Raw genomic sequence first — 18,391 nt, 5'->3', positions numbered from 1 at the left:
GAACTATTATTTCGAAAATTGATTTTAAATGGAGCTGTGAAATCATGAAGATCTAGAATTTAGAATTTTCAGTTTTAAATGTTTTTTCCCATGAAAGCCATTTTCTAATAGCGTAAAGTCCGTAAACATACAGTTTGTACCTTGTATTACAACATTGTCACTAATGTGGAATGTTTATATTGTTTTATTTTCTGTCCATTTGTACTTTCAGAGCCAAGTTTGTGGACATGTTTGTCTGTAATGGAGTATCTAGAGGCTGCTGTTCACGTAGGCCTTCGAATGCAGAGAAAATGTCATCTTCAACTGCCATCTTGTGAGCAAAGGAGTGAAGTGCAATCAGAAATAAATTCTCTCAGCTGTTTAAGCCACTATTATTTCATGTTACATCAGCAAGAAAGTGAATAAGCATATTTCCTAACATGTGGAACCATTGCTTATAGAAATGGGAGACTTGTTGATGCTGATCTTATCAAGAAATAACATGACACGTGGATGCATGTACAGTTAAGTGTCCTTTTATCAAGATTACTACAACACGACAGCCCCAGCATTTGCCTCTAATGTATTAACTGATATTCAAAAGCTGCTCCCACATAGAAACCAAGCTCTGTTGTTTTGCAGATCCATTGAGTAGGAGCTACCAAAAACACAGAGAGATTGATGACACTATTAAAGTGTGGCCAATCTTGTGTTTATCAACTACAGAAACGGAAAAGTCTATAGCCTAACCTCAATCCGACACCCTGAAGAAGTAAAAAAGAAGAAAACTAAAAAGCCTCATTATCAAAGTTCTGCAGGGAGAACGGCTCTACTGGGATTACAGTGAATTTACAGCAGAGAACTCAAAGATAAATGACTGGTACTCCAAACAGTCAGAAACTTGATGTTACAGCAAGCAAAAACCAGGTGCACAATGCATCATAATATCATGCATGCAGGTAAACGCAGTCATGTTATAAGATGTTGAATATGCACAGAAGAAAAATGACCAAGAAAGGTTTGGACAAAAATGAGGATCAATACATGAAAGAAGAGCATTACATATTGTATTAAAAGATTACTATTCCAGGCTCATATGAATCAACAAAGTCAGCAACACAAAGAATCAGACCATCATACGATTTACAAGATATCCCAGGTCCAACATTGTGCCAAGCTGACGCTTCAGCAGAATTTGCACACTTTAGCAAAGCATTCTTATTCAAGCATACAATTTCTTCATGAAAGTAACCTCGATCAAATCGAGGAGCAGAGGAAAGTGGAGGCAGCAAAGTCACCGCTGGCTGCAAAAACCAAAGGCAGACCACCACAACACATGCATTGCCCAGAGAATCTAGTGTTACAAATAGCTAAACTAGCATAACTGCTGGAATGTACAACATGCAGTTGACTTGATGTATTACATATTGCTTTAAGGAGGTCATTTTTTGTAGTTTTTCAGATAAACAATAATGTCATATATACTATACTACAGAGTGTGGTCTAGACCTACTCTATCTGTAAAGTGTCTCGAGATAACTCTTGTTATGATTTGATACTATAAATAAAATTGAATTGAAATTGAATATATAATAGCAAAAAGTTCTAACTGGCGAAGTGACTCAGCCTAACTGGTAAGACCTGAGATAAATATGGCTTCCCACTGATTTCTGAAGTGTGCTTCTTGAGACTTTGGTAGACACTCATTATAGTCAGATAACTGAAATATTTGTCTTGTCACCTTTTCACTTGAGCACTTTGTTGGGCTCGTGTGCAAGAGGCGTGTAAGAGGTGTGTCGGTCGGCAACTTTGGTCCACACTTAAATATCTCAACAATGGGATGGATTGACTTTGCTGATCTCCCAAATCCAAATTACCGTCATTATCGAGTTGAATTTAAATGTGTCCATAAGCCTACTTACCAGTGTAATCAATGACATTCCTATCAGCATCAGCTGTACTTTGTGTGGGCTAATATTAGCATGCTAACAGGTTACACTTACAGGCTACATCATCATACTTACTAAACATCAGCATGTTCAATTCAATTCAATTCAATTCAATGTTATTTATAGTATCAAATCATAACAAGAGTTATCTCAGGACACTTTACAGATAGAGTAGGTCTATACCACACTCTATAATTTACAAAGACCGAACAATTCCAGTAATTCTCCCAAGAGCAAGCATTTAGTGCGACAGTGGCGAGGAAAAACTCCCTTTTAGGAAGAAACCTCGGACAGACTCTTGGTAGGCGGTGTCTGACGGTGCCGGTTGGGGGTGTGATGAACAGTGGCAGTAATAGTCACAATAAAGATAATGTAACAGTGACTAGAAATAGTAGTCGGAGTAGTTTGTGGCAATGTTAACATTGTCACTGTGGACATGTTAGCATGTTGACATTAGCATTTAACTCAAAGCATCACTGTGCCTAAGTCCAGCCTGATAGAGCTGCTAACGCTACTGTTGCTATAGACTTTTAGTCTTGTTAACACTTTTCTCTTGAACGCATTTCATATTTTCTGTGTATCACATGTGCAAGCCATTGGCATTGGTGCTAATAACCTACACACAGCTCCAAGCATATAATGTTTCACAGTGATCAGCAGTGGAAGAGTCAGATGAATGATAACAGGATCAATGTAACTGCAGGGGCCTGGACTCTGCAGCTCCACCTCTGTTCCAGTTCCACCTGGTTTCCTGTGGGCCTTTGTGCAAAAGTAGGGGACCACAGAATGTCCAAATGAGAACTTCAGTGAGAAGGTGCTGCTGAAAAGTGAGCCCGGCTCACAAAGACCAGAATAAGTGTGTTTGCATGAGATTGCTTTATTTTGGAATTTACAACCCTACATTTACTCATCCTATCTTCTAAAAAGCTTATATATTAAATCATAACTTAACAGTGAAACATCCAATGATGCAGAATTAATGTCCCACAAGCACACTGCATAGGCATATACTGTAACAACAGAGAAGCAAATCATGAAAATTTAAAAAAGAGAATGAATTAGCAATCACATTAATGTACATTAATCAAAATCATTACTCAAACTGAGTGCAAATAAAGAGCAGTTAAGGTAAGGCTTATGTGAGTCTCTTGAGTTGTCATCTTCAGTCCAACAGAGGCCATCTGAGGAATCCCTCTTAACTTTTTTTCTGTATTGAATTTTTGATCTCCCTACTTCTTAATTCATTTGATTTAGTTGGGGTCTTTTCTCAATTCAGATTTATTTTTGTCTCTTACTTTCTTGCACTTCTTCGCTACCTTTTCGCCTTCCACCAGCCAGATAGGGAAATCTTTTTGAGTCTCAGCTGCAAAAGAGAAAGAAAAAAAGAAGGAAGAAAAATAATCAAACTATTTAATAATCTATTATACAGCAGATAGTAAATAAATATAGGGGGTGGGTATTTTGGGTATATACTGTAATTCTCAAGCTAAAAATTACATATATATATAATATTTCTGATGAAAAAATGCTTTCAAATATTCAAAAATATGGTGTTGTCATAGTGCTCCATCGCTCCAGCTTTTCTTGCTAACATGGTTAAAATGATATTGTTGGGTTTAATGTATAGAAAAATAGGCTGTATGTGAGAGTGGTCCAAGAACCTTAACTGAAATGCAACATTAATCTGTAAGATAGATAGGTTTAACTGTTGTAGGTATACAAACATCAGCAGAATTACTTTGTTTCTTGGCAATGCCTGTTATATTGAAGTAACACAACTGTGACACATGAAATGTACACAAATGTCCACCTTGCATATAACAAAAATGGATTGTGTTACTTACCATATACCAATATAATACTACACCATATAAAAAGGATGTTAACTTGTTGAGTGATTACCTTTTCACGCACCATCTTGACTGCCTTTTTGTTGCAACGGCAAGTCAAAAGTCCCTTTGTCTCAAAAAACAGACAGTCCACAAGGAATACGTTTTTATGGTTGCCCTGCTCCCTGTGGTTTGGTAAAGTGTAGTCTTCATCAAAAGTGTGATGCATCGCCACCAGAATCACTGTCCTATCATGTCCTGTTTCAGGTCCTAATGATTTGGTACAAACAAAAAACATGAGATCATAGTTTACAGCTAAAAAACAATACATAGTATAATAATTTCATGTGCATTTGGGTTTCTGCATGTTTACCTGGGAGGCTGGATAACGCTGAATTAATGTCAGTCTCATAACGACTGACAATGGGGCAGAAGATAATAATCGCATTACTCTTCTCAGGTGAGTCCACTACCTTTGCACCTTTCATGATGAGTTTTCGAAGGAATGCCTTATGACACCCCAGGGTGTTTCCAGCTTCATATGAGTAAATTCTTCTCATTTTTCCTGAAAAAGAAAAGAAAAGCAACAGAGTCAAATTGAAGTTTTACTTAACCCTAATGTTCTGTTTTGGAGACCTCAAAATACACACTAAACATACTTTTATCAGCCTAATACCTTTGTTATTTTAACCTTTTTTATAAGAATATCTTACAAACACAATTTTGAACTGATACCATGTTTCTGACATCTGCAACAGAAAAGACCAAAATATGCTGTATGTACAGTACTATGCAGGACAATGTACTGTACATCTCTTATAAGGAATATGTATTTGTTCATACATAGTCCATATAAAATATCATAATATAAACAAAATATCTGTGGTCAATATTTTGTCACCTTTGGGTTACCACTTCAATACTTTGAATATTTAAAGGAGAAATTGATTGATTTTGCAGTTATTGTTGGGTTTTTTTACACACAGGCCTGCCTACAGCAGTGGCGCCTGTGAGACCCCAAACAATGAGGAGGTAAAGCCAATGTTACCACACAAGGGTTAACTTTGATTGGCCACAATCATCATTAACTTTTCCAATGACCAATAGTGGCCTAAACAGTTTTAAAGGGTTTTATAAAAGGCAATGACATAAGTAGATGCAACAAAACCAGTAGGCCTACAGGGTGGGGGAAATGTTTTCAACGTTTTTTAGACATAAGCTATTGTTTAAAACCATTCGTCCAAGACGTCGGTTGTAGCTCTGTAGCATTTAGCATAACTTCAATGATTTACAAGCATTAAATATTTAGAGTATACTTACAGTTTGGGCCGATTTATAATCGAATTGTAGTTGTTCCGCGATGCACCAGCCTCTGAAATGAACAGGAAATCCGCTGTTTAGGCCTTGAAAGCTTTCACTTTTACTTCAGATCAAATTGCACCGTGGGTGCAATGCCCTGATCTGACCAGCAGGTGTCAACGTTGTGACGTTATCGGGATGTAATTGCTGTTGTTAGGCCTACACGGTTGCGTAGCCCTATACTGTATATTTAACAGATGAAGTGTAAAAGCAATTGAAACTAAAAGTAGCTTTTCAAAGCAATATGTCAATTCAGAAATTAAAGATTTATGGCATACCAGATTTTTAGAGTTGTCTTAATTCAAACATAATGTGTGCTGACATCTGCCTCATTTTATTAGCTATACTGAAAAAGGAGGCAATCTGAAGATGCAAAATACATATTTAAAGCTGAGAAAAGCTGACATTTTGGAGGTTTCCTTAACTGACTATCATCACAAATATGTTCTACTTATAGCAGCTCTTTACCTCTGATTGTTACAGGATGTACGTCTTCTTTTCACTGTCAACGGAGCAGCTTCAGATAGGCTACCAAATGTACTGGTTTATATTTCCAGCTTCAGCATCACTGTTCATACTGCCAGCATCTGGACTACTACACCACTTGACTGCCTGAGGTCAGGAATAAATCTTTCGTTCGCGTAGTCTCTTTCAAGTTATATTCATATTATAACATTGACACACAAACATCACTGCAATCACCAAACAAAACAGTGCAGTGTGTGCACTGTTTCTATAGGGGGTGTTAACTGTATCCGTGGGCGTGATTCTTCACCCATCTGTAATGTAAAGTTGTCTGGATCATCTGTATCTGCACTGTCAGGACGAGCTGACGTTTCCTCCTCAGGCTTCACTTACCTCTGACAAATGAGCAAAGCTGCTGATGGAGTGGTCAGTGGGCAAACTATGGCCTTTATTCAGTGATCTCCAAAAGATGAGCAGCAATATTAAGAAAAGGGCACTCAGCTTTCACAGACACACAGTTTGTTTTTCCATAAACTTACATCATGTCATATCAGGCTCGGGTGCAAGACTTCCTGGTTGTAAACTTGTGCTTAAAAACAATCCTCTGTTTTCCAAAATGTATTATTGCTCTAAAAATAAAGGCTACAATCTTTGTTCTTTTCACAGTTTAACAATTGCCTTATTTTTAAGTGTCTTCTACAGGGGCCGTGTTTCCTTATATGATCTGTATACGATAGCATTGAAATAAATTGTCCCACATTGTTCTTCTGTCACAGTGTTTAAACAGTATGACACTCTATTCTGTAATAACCTAAAACAAGACATATGTTCTGTAAATTAAACTAAGGTTAAACTGATTTAAGGTATCAGGCAGCATCCCCGATAAAAAAAAAACAAGTGGCAGAAACAAGCCGGACACTCAGCAGAGGTGATTATAACATTTAATCAATGAGCCCCATCGCCAAGCTTTGGAGGCTTCTTGCCCCAAGGTTTGATTTACCCGCCCTCTTCCTGAGGAAAAATCTCATTCACTAGACGGATTGCTGAGCGGGCCTCTCCGACCAGCCCCTATAAATCATTCTTTAATCAGAGGCCTCTGAGATTGGGCACAGACACCCGCGGGAGCACGGCTGTGGCACCTCAACTCCTCCCCATGCGTCTCTGCAATCCGGGGAGTTTTTATCCTCTTCTGTTTCGTCCTCGGGCTTGTCTACATTTGTATCAGTCATGAGAAAACTAAGAGCGATGGCTTTCCTTGCACTCTCTGCTCACACTAACACTCCAAACACTTCCTCTGTTTGGAAGGGAGTGATATCAAAAAAGACAAAGATTACTGGTTTGAGGCTGCAAGAGAATGCAGGCTCTGGGTCAGGGCTGGATTACTAACTGGGTAAAGCAGGAAACACAGATTGGAGGTAACAGGGGGTTAATAGGGGCTCATCAGCTAAGTTTTGCCCCGGGGTCCCCCAAGCAGGTCAACCCGGCCATGCTCTGGTTTCCAAAATAGGGGCCTTCAAGAAACTGGAAGAGGGCTGACAACTCAGTCAGAGTTTTTTCTTCTTATCTGCAAGCTCAAGACAGACAACAACAAAACATATTACATAACAGGAAAGATGAGTGCATCATCAAAGGAAGTTAATGAACACATTTGGGCACACTTGTCTTGTCGTTGTTTGTTGTTCTCACCAGCAGCATTTGAGGATCGAGAGTAGTTTTTCTGTCAAGTCATAGTGGGAATCAAGTGAAAATATTTAGTTATGCAATTATGAAATAGAATACAAACACATCATATACATGTATTACTGCAGTTTAAAGTTCTCACATAATGACCAAAACAATTGATAATACTGATTAAAGAGGTTGTTGATGCCAAGTACTAGGGCTGAAACTTACATGCATTATCTATTCATCTGGTGATTGTTTCCTCGATAAATACATTTGGTTATGTCAGAAAATAGTGAAAAAAAAGTCTGGGTTTGTCTAACTATTTGTCTAAAACCCAAATATATCCTTTTTACTTTTATCAAATAGGACTACGAAAACCAGCAAATATTTTCGTTTGAGAAGATGGAACCATTTTAGCAGATGGTAGAGTAACAACATTGGACAAGCTGAGAGCTATTCTGAGGTTTAAGGTTTATTTTTGAACCAGCTGCTGAGAAACCAATCTTATCACAAGGTCTAATAACGTAGCTTTTCTGGAGCTTTATTAAATGATCATCATCAGTAGATGGAGTTCACCCAGTTGTCATTGAATTATTCATTTGGAATTTTTTTTTTTAGCACTTTAAGGACTGATTTTAAGCACTGACTAAAACACTGACTAAAACTTAACTGACAACTACAGTAGCTGATACAAAGTTAACACTGGACATTAGTGGACGAAGCATAAAATAAAACCAATATCCAGAAATGTAATCTGAGGTCACATTAACAGAAAAGAGGAAACTACACGGGATGACCCGGCTTCCTCTGAATGGAATACTGCAGGGTCAAGGAAGTAATAAATTATAAATGTTTACGGATGTGTTTCATCCTGAAGTTTTGATTTGCAGCTCGTGTAAATGTGTCTGGACTAATCTTCAGATGAAATATCACAACTCTATTTTGATCATAAGTGTTGCTTCATCCTTGCCTCCTACATCAGCCACATTTTATTCAAATTGTACACCGAATCTCATTTTGCTGGATTCACATATTGGGAGGGGTGCATTCAAATGGAAGAAAATAAGCTTCAATGTTGACTGTGCAGCAGCTGTATGTGTGTGCCAAAAAAGGAACCTGCACGATGAGAAGTGAGTAAAGTCAGATGAATGAGAGGAGAGAGCTGGGTCCTTTTTTTTTTTTTTTTTTTTTTTTTTAATACAAAGATGCTGTGACGTCAGCGTGTTGAAGTATGTTTCTGTCGCTCAGCCGGTTTAAAGCTGTCAGAGAGCGCACTCCCACTGCTTCTCACTCGTGCGGGGTGACCATGGAGACGTCCAGGAGTTTTACAGGAGGGTGACATTTTCGAACTCAGCGCGCAGTGAAGGATGCCTTTCAATGACCTGAAGAGATGGGACGCAGATGGATTGTGTTAACATGCTCCGCGATGAAGTGATGGAAGTGTTGACTGCCAACTGACAAGACGCGGAAGTTGTCTTATTTTGTTGTCTGCTTTGGAGACAGTGGACAGTTGAGCCACTTAAGCGACTTAAACAATCAGAAAGGACGGAACGCAAAATCAATTAGAAAACCATGCACTGTTCATATCCATGGAGATATGGCATGCGTGCTCCTCTTCAGTCGACTTCTTCCCTTCTCGCACCGGCTCACAAGAACATCCATTTGCTTATTATCCCTTTTCCTTTCTTATTTGTGCTACTGTGCATTATTCCCTGCCGACACCATCATGCAAAAGGCAGGTGATCCGATCTCCAGCTGTCAGCGCGTCCTGGCCGATGGAGCCAAAAGGCGCATTCAGAAATCCTGCGTTTTGCCGTTGGATGCGAGACCGAGCAGCGTTGGGGCATCTCGGCTGAAAACCGACCAACGACCTCCTTCGACTCTCCACATCGACACTCCCAGTCCTCCCATGACTAACTTAAAGTTTGGCAATAAAAAGTTACCGAACGCCATCATAGTTGGTGTGAAAAAAGGAGGCACCAGAGCTGTTCTAGAGTTCATAAGGATTCACCCCGACGTGCGAGCGGCTGGCACCGAGACACACTTCTTCGACAGGAACTATGATAGAGGCCTGGAGTGGTACAGGTAAGAGCATGTCTCGCATGCACAGGTGCATGTACACCTGTCCCAATGGTCGTGTAATCTTAAAATATATAACTTGCAAATGGCAACACGATTACAGTTTCATTTGTGCCAAGAAATCAGAAATGGTGATTAATTGCAAACGTTTCTATGCTTGGAACTTTATAACTGAATCACACCAGTGACTGTTTTGCAGTTCAGTAAGAGGGATGAGTAATCATCAGCCTTAATTAGTAAAAGTGTGGCCTTTTCATTTGTCTGAGGCCCTCAAAGACCCCTGGGAGCCTCTGGACATTTAAGGTGGTCATTTGTGCTTGTATCCTAAAATGAATGTTTCTGGTTAGGCCTGTTCCCTAACTGAATAATGATAATATAAAATAATGTCAAATGATGGTTATATGATGATGATGATGATGATGATGATGATGATGATGATGATGATGATGACGATGATGATGATGACGAAATTTGGGCAATACAGATTTCTTATTCAATTCCAAATTTCCCAATTGGAATTTAAAGTGAGTCTTATTGTAGTTTTTCATAGTGTGGCTTTTTCTTCTTTAAAATAAAAAAGGCTTTATAAGCCCATCTACTCTTGAGGGTGTTCCCTGACAAAAAAAAATTCAAATAATTCAAAGAAAGGCAAACACTAAAACAAATGGTGGCCTCTGTCTCCTGCCAGTTATTGTTGTACAAGTGCCTCTGAAAATGAAAAGCACTTTTCACATGAAATCAGCTGTTTAGTGTCAAAAATGCATTTCTCCCCCTCCCTCGCCCTTGGTACGTTGTGTTTTGAGGTGGGTAAACATGTTGGATGTGTTTTCTGCAGTCTCTCGACTCATTTTACATTCTTATTGCAGGAAACTTTGGAGGCCTGAGCTCTGTTTACATCGGCAGAAAAATGTCTCTCTTGTTTTGATGTACTGTAGAGCAAATAATCAGATTTCTCATAAAACCCAACCTCTCGAGGCAAACAGTGTAAACTGCAGCATGTGGGCCTGCTGTTGCTGGCAGGCCTCTGAGCTATTGTCTTGTTTGTATGTGGCAATTAAACTAATCTCAAAATGAACGTTGAAGTACAGGATTCATTTATAAAATGCTACACAAAGCATATTTAACTACAGTTATATATATATATATATACACACACACACACACACACACACACACACACACACACACACACACTAGGCTATATCCCATATGAAACATCAACATCATTATTTAATCTTCTTAATTACAGATTTAGACCAGAAATGTTCCAGTTTAGTCATGATATATAATGCACACATGCAGACAACCAATCATGCACAAAACACACATGTTAATGAGTGGCTGTCATGCAGCCTGCAGAAGGGATGTATATCAGTATAAAATAATTATAAACTGAAAGTATCTCGGCTAATTGGCAGTCTTCCGGACTGTTTATCTCAGGGATGTGTCCTGAAGATGTGAACCCTCGCCTATTACCGTACAATGATTGTCAGCTGTCAAAGCTGGCAAGAAAAGGTCAAATGCCAACTCACTGACTTTTGAGGATTGATTTCAAAACAAACAGTTGCTTCTCAGGAAACTCCCTTGCCACACTATTAGTACTACTAGTCTCATTCTCGTTATGCAAATGAGAAGAAATGCAATAATCCCTGAGGAAGATCTTGTAGATCGAAACGTTGTCCTTAAAAGTAAAAAAGAAATAAATGATTTATTTGGAGCCTAACAGTGTGCAGACCTCCTTTGTCCCCTGAAGTTAAGTGTTCTTGTCTTGCACCTCAGTGTTTTTGCCTGGATGTGTGCACACTTGGTCCCTCTTCTCTAAGAAATGCTATAACAGGTCAGAGCAGTGCTAAAGGCTACACTGGGTACTTCCAAATTCAGTTATTTCACAGGTTGTTTTAGATTTAAATCTTTCGAAAAATGTAAGCACCACAAACTCAATCAATCAACTTTATAGTGTCATTTAGCTATAGTGTTACCAGCAGACGTGACATGATGCATCGCTTGCTTCTTGCTTGTATTTGACAGTCAAGTAGCCATCAAATGGATCATCCAAATTCACAAGTTAAAGCCACTGTGTGTAGGATCGTAACATTGGTCAGCGTTGTGCACGAATGCGCTAAAAGAGCGTGTTCATTGAACGTGCTCATGTTTTTGGTGAACGTTGAACTGAACGTATCTGTTTGCAACTAATGAACATGAACGTGAGCGTTGTTAACACACTAATTAAACTAACTAAATTAGGTTTGAAATAATTAAATTAAGCCAATCAGAAAAATTGAGTACAAAATCCAAACATTTGCTTGTTTAATGTTCTGAAATTTGACAACAAGCATTATAGCAAATTGACTATTTTCTAGGTTTTGGACTGCTGGTTGGATAAAACAAAGGCATTTCATGACATCACCTTGGGACCTAAGTGTTATGGACATTGGTAAACCGTTTTCTGATATTATGATAAATTAGTTAATCAAGCTCTATTTGAACTCTGTCCTTGGTTTCCAATCAAACTTCAAACTTTTACCCTGTGAGGCATACCTTTTCAAATCATTTCTTTCAAAGACAACAATGGCCTAGTTTGAAGACCCAGAAGTATCTTAACAGAGTCACTCTGCTGTATGTGTTCTGTTTGCATGATTTATTACTCTTGAACCATGCTGGGCTGATGCACAGGAGAGCTGTCGGCAAGACAAGTCTCCTGTGACAACAGACTACTGTGACTTTGCGTCCTATTATCATTTACATGGAGAATCTGGGTTCATGTCCAAACTGGAGCTTCTCAGTTCGCGTGGTTTTGTACCTCACTTGTGTTATCCTGCCCTAAATAGACATCTAATACAAACTTTTTGCCTTTCGACAGAGTGAATGTGAGGACGTTGTGTCCTCTGTCTGAATCTGTTAGCCTTTGTTGTGATGTGAGCAATTCAAAACAGCAAGAAAATGTAAAATAAAATGCACTTACAGTAATGTGAATGTAAATGAGAAACTTTTCTCTTACTGGAATTTTTACTTTATGTTTTCATCCTTCATTCAGAGGTTTAATGCCAAGGACTCTTGAAAGCCAAATCACGATGGAGAAGACACCAAGCTACTTTGTGACAAAAGAGACGCCACGCCGGATCTCTGCCATGTCCCGAGATACCAAGCTCATTGTGGTAGTGCGTGACCCCGTCACTCGTGCAATATCAGATTACACTCAGACTTTAACCAAAACTCCCGACCTGCCAAGCTTCCAGGATCTGGCCTTCAGAAACCAGAGCCTGGGCATTGTGGACACGTCCTGGAACGCCATTCGGATCGGCCTGTACGCTCTGCACCTCGAGAACTGGCTCCGCTACTTTCCTTTGGCTCAGATTCACTTTGTGAGCGGAGAGCGCCTTATCACAGACCCGGCAGAGGAGTTGGCTCGGATGCAAGACTTCCTTGGGTTAAAGCGCATTGTCACAGACAAACACTTCTATTTCAACCGCACCAAGGGCTTCCCTTGCCTTAAGAAGCCGGAGAGAAGCGGCTCGCCTCGCTGCCTGGGCAAGTCCAAGGGCAGAACTCATGTGCAGATAGACAGAGATGCTATTGAGCAACTGCGAGACTTCTATAGACCTTACAATGTCAAGTTTTATGAAATGGTGGGTCATGATTTCAAGTGGGAGTAGAGGTTTGAGAGATATTTTTGAATGGTAGAAGAAAGATTTATGTATTCCACAAATTCAAAAATGGTTTGCCTGCATTAACGTGACATGGCTATCAACAGTCTCCAGGCAAATTTTGAGTGAAACGGCAAAAGCGGTATTAGTGACACTAATGAGCAGAGCAAAATCTAAGATGACATTGCTTTTGCACTTGTAATGATCGGTTACCAGCCGGCCTCAACGTCCTGTTTGTTGCCAGATATAGTAGGCATTTCAGCTTCAGGATCATGATTTCTGTTACTGTTACTTTGTATTATCGCTGATAGATTGCCCCTTTGCTGACTAGTTTATATAAAAAAGGGAAAAATCCAGGGAATGGGATTAATTCCTCTAAAAACCTGCTTCACTAATCAAGGCAGGGCTTGAAAGCCAGACCTTGGAAAATGTCAGTGAAGTCTTCAGGGAGAGCAGAATTAAGCTGCAGCACTGTGGTGGTAAATCTGAAATGTAAAGCCATAACGCAAGTATGACCCACCTAATAGCACTTACTGTTGGTCTCATCAGTTCCTATACAGGGTGGAAGATTTTCTGTCTCACTCTTTCCAGCATGAATCGGGTAAGTTAGTTTATGCTGTAACATGCAACCCCTCACTTTGTTCTCTGTGCTTCATTTGCAAAATCCATGTTTATATTTTTATTACAAAAGTATTTAATCACTGCCTTAGCCACAATGCTTGTCCATGAACTTCATTAAATGAAACAGAAGCACAAATACATTTGTGACATCTTTTTTAATTCTGTCTCAGCTGAAACCTTGACCTTGATGGTGAATCCCTTTTTCAATCGCTGAATGTGAACCTCTTAGAAAATGGTTGATTCTGTATTATACCTCCCTTTTCATATCTAGTCAGACAAATTGAGGTTTTCAACAGATTAGACCACTTGTAGTTCTTACACCTGTCACCCGTGTTGCTACTGAAAAACATCTCCTTTGAGGTTTATTGCATTCTGTAAGGTTTGTTGTGTGCCTCGGTGGTGGATGAGTGGGCGTAGGTGTAAGGAATTTCAATCACTTTTCAAAGACAAAGCAGGGAACACCTAGTTGTGGCAGGTTTTCAAATAGATTCTAGGACTGCATGTCACATGATTGTGGTGAAAAGTTTGGATTTGGCTACATGGTGTGAATAATAAAGCTAGACTGTCTGAGCTTGAGCCAGACTGATACGATACTGTAAAAACGAAGGGGAAACATGAATAGGGATATAGGAGACTATCGTGTGATTAGGCACTCAAATTACATATCGTACATCATGATGTTATTGGTAACACAACATTTATGCTTAAAATAAAGTGTAATTATTTATGGGAATGTCACAAGTGGGAATACTTGTGTTTAAGAGGAAATTAATTAATTACATTGTATTTAATTGTGTTAAGTGAGTACCTATTTAATGATTACGAGTTATAGTAACATTATTACTGGGTAATAAGGCAAAAAAAAATGGGGTACTGTAATTTTGTAATTTTGGGAGCTATACATGCTTTCACTCAATTGAGGTTTATTATACACAGTATAGAAAATATTCTTGTGATCTATACATAAATACATGTGTTTTGATTAGGAATACGAGCCGAGGTAATGGCCAGTATTTTTTGGTGATGGTACGCTATAATCAGGACGTTGGAAATTTGTGAGAAAGCTTTCTTATTACAGTGTTAGTCCAGAGTATGTGGGCTGTAAAATAACGCAGCCCTGTCACTGTAATAACTGGGTAGTCACAGAGTATGAGGTCTATCTCTTTCATTGTAATTACAGTGTAGTTACAGCAGGGGTGGACAATTATTTTCCATGGGGGGCCACATGAGAAATGTAATGAATTAAGCGTGCTATGGCCCTGATTGTTTTATTGCAGTGTGAGTACTTAGTTAGTCATTACTACAAAATGAAATCAGAAGACATTTGTTACACTGGAAAAAAGAAGGTTTGGCGAATCATTGCTCCTAAATGTGATGCCTGTTTGTTGCCAAGCAAAAAAAAAAAAAAACATAGGCCAAAACTAAAGAAGAAGAGGAGGGAACATAATAACTGATAGTGTCATGGAAGCCATAATAAAAAAAAATACTTTTACTTTTACTTCTAATACTTACATACATATGATATCAGAAAATTACTTTTGATACTTAAATACAGTAAACATCAGATACTTAAAGACTTTTACTCAAGTTATATTCTAAAAAGTGACTTTAACTTCTACCAAAGTTATTTTCTGGAAGGATACTTGTACTTTTACTAAAGTATTGCTTTGAAGTACTTTCTACAAGACTGAAGTGTACTGTTTCTGGCACACGTAATACATGTATGTCTATGAGTCAATAGCTGGCTCTGAATTGCCATGTGATGAAATTGTGGGCAAATTATTTTTGTTGGTAGAGTCCAAAACAGAAGAAGAGCAATGTAAACAACATGGATGTACGGCATTAAGTGAATAAAGTTACAATGTAATATAAAAGATACAGTTCATTATCATTACCAATGATTACCGCACTGACCCCTGTCATAATAAAAGCCCAATAACACTTTGACGGTAAGCAGAAATGATATTGATTGTTTGTTAGATTGTAATTACAGTATTTCTAAGTGCTCATCATGGCCTTGTGGGCCACATGGAACTTTTCAGTGGGCCGGATCCGGCCGTAATTTGCCCAGGTCAGAGCAGGGCTGTGGGCTGTAAAATAAAGCGCTCCTGCTGTAATGGGCTCCCTGTATCCTATACTTATTCAATATGGACCGGGTAATTAAAAGTACAGTGTAATTTAGTTCCAGGTCGCCTCTAAATGCAAATGTATTACCTTCCCTGTACTTCTTCCCTTTTATACATACCCGTAAGTATTTCTTTGGACCCCCATATGAGCTCATTACACGCAACCCTAAGGAATGATTATATCAATATCATAAAAGTTAGATCCTACACAAGAGTAAGCAGACATATTGACAGTGCATATATAGACTGCGAGGCTTCACTGAAGTACAGAAATACAGAACAGCAGAGAGGTACTCTGCATTTCAATGTGTACCTTTCAATATCAAGAAACAGACGTTGGAACATTGAACTCTGAGAATCTGTTTCCTTGACTAATAATGCTCATTAATAATGATTTCGCTCCCAGTGAAATGTAGGACATGTCGGTCCTCTCTGTTATCTACATAACTCAGAAGTCTAGTACTTTTATCTGTTTGTATACTACTTCATCTGAAGCCCCATTGAAATCCACATGTAACAGAGTATCCTTTGAAGATTTCTTGGTGTTTGACATTGAAATACAGAAAGCGGAGCTCAGGAAGCTTAAAACCTGCTCTTGTTTTCACTCCGCTATATGTTCAGACTCTCTCTCTCCCTCTCCTCATTCTTTGCATCTATTGCAAAATGCTCACATTGTTAAGAGAAAAACCATGAAACATGCTCCACTCTCTGTGACCCTCTCTCAGCCCAGACGTCTGCCTTTCCTCTCTTTCTCTCCTCACAGCCTCTCTTTCACCCTCCGTCTCTCTCCCTGTCCTAACATTCATTAAACTCATACAACCTCCAGGTGGGGGCGTATATAGGCAGTGTGGCTGCACCACCTCTGATGCCCTTCTTGTCATCATGCTCGCCAGCAGCTCATTTACTGGGGCTTTTTGAGCGCACACAGGTGAGGGTCTATCCAGTCGTCACTGAGAGCTGCAACTCCCTGTATAGTACATATGGGTCCTAATTAGGCCTGAGGGCTGGAGAGGAGCAATCCCCTACAACAAGCACCAGCCAGAGCCTGATTAGACTGCTAGTGAACGGCTCTCCAGAGATTGCGTGCAGGTCAAAACTCTCTCTCTCTCTCTCTCTCTCTCTCTCTCTCTCTCTCTCTCTCTCTCTCTCTCTCTCTCTCTTTCTCTCATTCTCTCTCTCTCACCCATAACAATCAGCTTTCTTTTCAAATATGAATTCCCTCAGGACGCAGCCCATGCAAATCATGAAATCCTTTGCATTTCGCAGCACTACGACGTGACCTATTTGCACTCCAGTTAATGAGGTGCTTGTTGAGCTTAATGAGTATTTGTTAAAACGGATGTGTGAATATTGTGTTGATTCATACTTTTTTCCTGTTATTATGAAACATTACTATTATACATTAACCATTTCCCTGTAGGGTATGTTGAATATGTTGAATATTTGGATGTTTCCTATGTAGTACAATTCACATCATTTCATCCCAATGGAGCAGCCTGGTCATTATGTAATGCTCACAATACCTGAAAGAGCTGAAGGGATTAGTTGTGTACTGTTGATGAGCACTAGATATATGGCTGGTTATATGGAGACTAATAATAAGACTTCAAGGACAAGAGCAATCCCATATAGTTCCATTTTATCTTTCACAATCCTTAGAGAGTTTTAGAAAGAGGCTTGGAGCTTTCTTGATAATATTTTTTAAACATTGTGATCTGATATTGATTAATGCTTAAAGCAGCAATATTTTGTATATATATTTTTTACTGGAGTGGGTGGGGTTCAAAATAGAAAAAGTCTACTTTTCTCTAAAGCACCAAAAAATAAGTAAAATCAGACTGAAGACAGACTTTAAGTGTATACATGTCACAGTGATGTTCCTCATGCACATAATGATGCTCATCTACAGAATCCCTGTTGGTAAATGTAGCTTCAAACACTCACTCTTATGGATATTTAATAAGCTCAAATGTGAGATAGCAAAGGAGTGGCAAAGGATTATTTCAAAAGGACTCCTTCCCTGAAACCCTAATATTGCAGTCATTTTTACTTATGATTGTTAACAATGCAATAACACTTTTTAATGCATGCCTACAGGAAAATGCATTTTACATGCACGCTCTATTTAAGCTGCACCGAATTAAAATAGCACACATTCGCACCACATTCCTAGTCCTTTTTGATGTTCACATGAGATAGAATGAGGTTCCCTGGTATGTGAGCGAGACAGCAGCTGACACTGCAGAAGCAGAGATTCAGCAGTGTACCTCGTTAGGTCCTAATGCTTCAGAATAGTTTAACTTCTGTAGCCGACAGGATGTCCCAGTGGTCGGAATCACCAGTGGCTTAGGAGCCAAATTAAAATGAAGTGCTGACAACTGTGGCACAGTCTCAAGTATGTAATGATACATGTTCTACAACTATTTGCAGACCAATGTTGGAACTGCACTCTGTAGGGATGGCACTTAATAAGCATGTGCATGTACTGTGCTCTATTATATTTATGGAGGAAAGGGAAGTGAAGAAGTGAAGTGTAATGAAAATAAAGTTTCAAGTGAAATGTAATTCTTAATGTAGGCCATGCTACCATGTAATATTTTGAAAAAAACGATGTAATTGGCCAATCTAAAAGCAGCAAATAGGTTTTTTCAATTGCATTCAGATCTTTGCATCTA

General features: G+C 39.0%; 1 protein-coding gene across 1 annotated transcript; it reads left to right on the top strand.

Annotated features, from left to right (window-relative positions):
• The first annotated feature begins 8,463 nt into the window (after window positions 1–8,463).
• Window positions 8,464–14,485, top strand: LOC116061576 (heparan sulfate glucosamine 3-O-sulfotransferase 2-like). The gene is made up of 2 exons (XM_031315852.2): window positions 8,464–9,331; window positions 12,360–14,485. Exons 1-2 carry the CDS (start codon window positions 8,844–8,846, stop codon window positions 12,976–12,978), a joined length of 1,107 nt encoding a protein of 368 aa, XP_031171712.1. The 5' UTR covers window positions 8,464–8,843; the 3' UTR covers window positions 12,979–14,485.
• The last annotated feature ends 3,906 nt before the right edge of the window (window positions 14,486–18,391 follow it).

This window comes from Sander lucioperca, chromosome 22 (assembly GCF_008315115.2).
Source record: "Sander lucioperca isolate FBNREF2018 chromosome 22, SLUC_FBN_1.2, whole genome shotgun sequence".
NCBI lineage: Eukaryota > Metazoa > Chordata > Actinopteri > Perciformes > Percidae > Sander > Sander lucioperca.
Note: the sequence above shows the minus strand (reverse complement) of the source record. Positions and strands in the feature narration are given on the sequence as shown.